Source organism: Fonsecaea nubica, assembly GCF_001646965.1.
Source record: "Fonsecaea nubica strain CBS 269.64 chromosome Unknown Scaff13, whole genome shotgun sequence".
Taxonomy (NCBI): domain Eukaryota; kingdom Fungi; phylum Ascomycota; class Eurotiomycetes; order Chaetothyriales; family Herpotrichiellaceae; genus Fonsecaea; species Fonsecaea nubica.
Window position 1 is genome coordinate 2,566 of NW_019173686.1, and position 4,092 is coordinate 6,657.

The 4,092-nt window shown below is 51.1% G+C and overlaps 1 protein-coding gene across 1 annotated transcript; it reads right to left on the reverse strand.

Moving 5' to 3' along the window:
* Positions 1-3,331: 3,331 nt before the first annotated feature.
* Positions 3,332-4,092, reverse strand: AYO20_02867 (hypothetical protein; the record flags this gene model as incomplete). The annotated part of the gene is made up of 3 exons (XM_022641171.1): positions 3,332-3,503; positions 3,610-3,812; positions 3,907-4,092. 3 exons carry the CDS (start codon positions 4,090-4,092, stop codon positions 3,332-3,334), a joined length of 561 nt encoding a protein of 186 aa, XP_022502702.1.

Sequence of the window (4,092 nt, forward strand, 5' to 3'; positions counted from 1 at the left end):
AGTAGTATTGTCGGAAAGCACACCGTCGATTTTTGCGTGTGAAGTCTTGGGGGCAGTATAGATTAGTTGGCTCGAGATGTCCCGTCGAGGACTGGCAACAGACTTATAAAGAGTCAACTGTATCGTCAAGATTGTAACACCTTTTTAACTTGCCATGTGCTGTGACAGGGGTGTCTGCTATGGTTCTATTGACCTCGTCCAAGGCTGCCACGACATGACGGGAGGCCTTGTACAGCCCCGCGTTTTGGGCAAAGCTCACAAGCACACATGGCGTCCGTCAAGCAGGTGAATATCACCCAGGAGATCCGTCTCTATCCTGGGCGAGAGCTACTATGGGCCCGGATGGAGGAGGGCCTCTGCAGTTTGAGATTCATTACGAGCCATCTTCATCGGAGCTTTGGCGGTGAGATAGAGGTTACGCATGGTAAGGGGTGTTCGAAGAGGAAATGGCTGCGGTCTTGCAGACGTATGACTGATGATAGAGTAATAGAATAGTCCGAGAGCAGAAGAAGGTGTGGAATTGATGGCATTGGGCAATGTTGGTGGTGAGAAAGGAGATAGAAGAACATGAAAGTAGTGTCAGTCACGTGCCATGGCTGATGACATTTGGCAAATCAATTATTGAATTTGGCTGCGCTGCAGATTCTCCTTCTCCACATCTGTACTCGGTACTCGTTACATACATGCACAATCACGCTATTAATAATTCAAGATAAAGAGGTATTTCCCTCCAATTACGCCTTCTTCTCAGGCTTGCCCTTTTGCGCCTTGTTCTTGTTGTCCCCGGCATCCTCATAATCGCCTCCAGCTGCTTCGTATCGCCGCGCCAGTTCGCCGGCTTTCCAGGCAGACCATGACCCTTTGCCTCCACCTGGTGTTCAACCAACGGAACGTCAGCTATTCAGAAGACGCAGGAAACGTAGCCAAGGACGACGGAACAATGCCTAGGCGACGATGGAACAGGACAAAGCCCATGAACACGAGGGTCACAAACCTTTCTCCATATTCTTCACTTCCTCCTTGATCTTCTCGCGCAGTTCAGGGTCGGTGGGGTTTCCCTTGGAGCTGGGCATGGTCGTAATTTCCTGTCAGAAGACAAATCCAGATGTGAACTAATTGATCGACGTGCAATTGTTTGATGTATTTCGAGCAAGGTTATTAAAATGTTGCCTACTCTGGCGGAAGAATAGAGGGTGATGGTGTGGGTATTATATCTTGAGCATCAACCGATTTTTGGGATTGACTCGATCGCTACCGGGGCGCGAAGAGATTGAACTTCCCCGATGTCGACGAGGACTGACTACTTCTGGGACTCGACGTTCTCGAACTCGTGCCAGACGTTGACGTGGTGGATATTGAACTTGTTCTTTCTTTGATCTGTCTGCTTCCTTCCTTCGACGACGGATCTGATGATGAGGCTTCAGAGGCTTTCCTTAGAATTTGCCGCAATGCCTCCTGCGCAGACGAGGGGCTTTCAGCGGTACTCGTAGAGCGAAAAGTTGGAAAGCGGATCATGGTTGGGAAGGGAGCAGAGGGACTAATAATGGGGGGGATATGGTGTTAAGTCGTCGGGAGGGTTTGGCTTTGTCCTGAATGCAGGGTCGATGTCGTTATAGATCTGGCCTTGAGCTGGTTTAAGACTAGGAATCGAATGTGGAATCGGGCTTATCTGGTGCCTCGATATTTGCGATATCCGATATGTGATGGGCAATATGCAACCAGGTGGAGACTCGATTGCACAATGATAGCGAACAAAGGATCGTAGGGCAAAAGGCAATCGAGCAGATGTATACGTCACTGAGTGATAAGTGTGCTGTTGATTGTGTGAGAGTTCGATCTGCGCCTTGGTGTCTCGGGTTGTGGCTGGCCTTGTGCTGCAGGCTCCTTTTCCCATGCGACAGCAGAACGAGGCCTTGAATATGTTTCTTGTGTGGCGTGGTTAAAAGGCAAAAGAAGAGAACAAGCTAGAAGCACAAAGTTTGCCCCGGTCGAGGTTGAGGCTGAGTACTTGTACTTTGTCCTAGGATGTTTCATGCTGGTGGTGCCTCTTCTCTCCTCGTGCCTCCACCTCCCCCATTTTCCTTTCTGGACTCGATCCATCTCATCGGACCAGGGATCGCGATTGGAGAGGGCGAATCCGCATGCGCTAGCCGCCCAATCGGGGTTGGAGGATGATGATCTTGCCTCAGCACGAAAGGGCCACCAAGAAACCTGACGAAGCTGGCGGGGGATGGCAGCTGTTCCGGTTTGAAGCCTCGGGCTCTGGAGCAGCCATCCGGCCAAATCAAAGACACGCGAGACACGTTGGGGGCGTTTCTGGCGCGTGCGGGATGACGGGTCCACAAAGTCACTTGACTGGCAAAAATCAAAGAGCCGACAATGGTGACCCCATGATTCTCTCCGCGATCGAGGAGGGTGTTGCCTTGCAGGTTTTGCCAGGCACCATCAAGAGATCTCTTTGATCAGTGTCCGTCATGGGTCGATGGACTAGGTCATTGTCGATGAGACGAAGCGAGGGGCAAACAAAGCACCGGGTGGCTGGTGGTGGCACTAAAGTACCAAAAGAAATAAACGATGATGACCAAAAATGACCTCATCTGTTGGCAGCCTCGTGTCTCACACTCGGCCAATGACAAGCGACGAGGCTGAACACAATCGGTGCCCGGCCCGAGGCTTTTCCTGAACACAGCGTATCGTGGGCACGAGAGTGGTGTCTAACTTGTACAGGGAGACTTGTTCCTGACTTTGAGGCATTTGACCCTAAAAGACTCTGAAACAGACTGTGTCAATAGCCAACGCTGGCAGAACCAGGCGAGGATATGTACCTATTCGCATCGAGTGGTGACAAGTGGCTGTGTAAAACATGTCCCGTGATTGGTGGTGGCGCAGCTGGGACACTTATCGATCCCGCACACTCTTTGATGCCATGGCTTTATCGCTTCTCGTCTGTAGCAACGTTGCTCGTTGCAGTGTATACAAGGTACTCGACACTCTTGACCGGATCCCGATGCTTTTATTGTTCCGGTATGTGTGATAAGATAAAATGTCTAAGCTGCCCTGTCCAACCACGAACCCACCAACCCAGAGCCCAAGATCTGCTACAGATCTGAGGCCTGAAACTTGAGACCCACGTTTGTCGGTAAAAGAGAGATCGAAGCCACAGACTTGGTAGAACCGGTAACAATAGTCACATCACCCCTGTGGAGGAAATTCAGAAGCACTCGAACTCGCGCTGAGAGCAAGCGTTGCCTTAGCACAGTAGGTTCAGCACAATCCCGGGCAACTCACTTCCGCCCATTCCCCACAGACCTGTATACCTCGTTCCCCTCGATTACAACTTTGCTTCCACGGCCTTCTCCACACTCTTTACCGAGCCCTCAACCTCCTTCTCCATCTCCTTCAAGGCTTCGGTGGTGCTGCCCTTTTGCGAAGCCTGATACGCCAAGATACGGCTGACCTGGATGGTACCAACAAGGAAGAGACAGAAGTTGACAGCAGCAAGTCTGTTGAGTTGATATAGTGTCAGTATTGCCGATCCACAGACTGTACACATAGAATCATGCATATTGTAGAAGTCCCATGGATAAGCGGGGGAAATCCAAAACTTACAGCAAGTTCTTCGGTCGAATGATAAAGCACCATCTCGTCCAGATGGAGCCTGTGGCCATGAGAGCCAAGTTTTGTGTCAATGACAGTTTCTCGGCCGGGCGGAGGAAGTCTGATGCGCCTGCAAGGACGACACCCCATTTCATGATAGGAGCCCTAGAACAGCGACCCGCGTTAGCATCCGTGTATTTCGTTGTCCAGCCGAACTACCACATATTTCCAGGTATTCAAAACGCAGGCAAGCAATCTTTGTACGGAAGTGCTGGAGTCATACCAAAAATGCACTGTCTTTATGCCGACCTCACTGGTCCAAAGTCTCTGAAACAGAGATTGCTGCGGCGCACCCTCAACGGCCGGGTTCGCCGCAGTGCCTTGCCATCGTCGAAATACGGGGTTTCTCAGCTGGAAAGGTGCACGGGAAGTGAAGGAAGTCGTGGATTGTCTGGCGGTTTGCTGCGCAAAGCGCAGTCCAAAGCGGGCGACCAT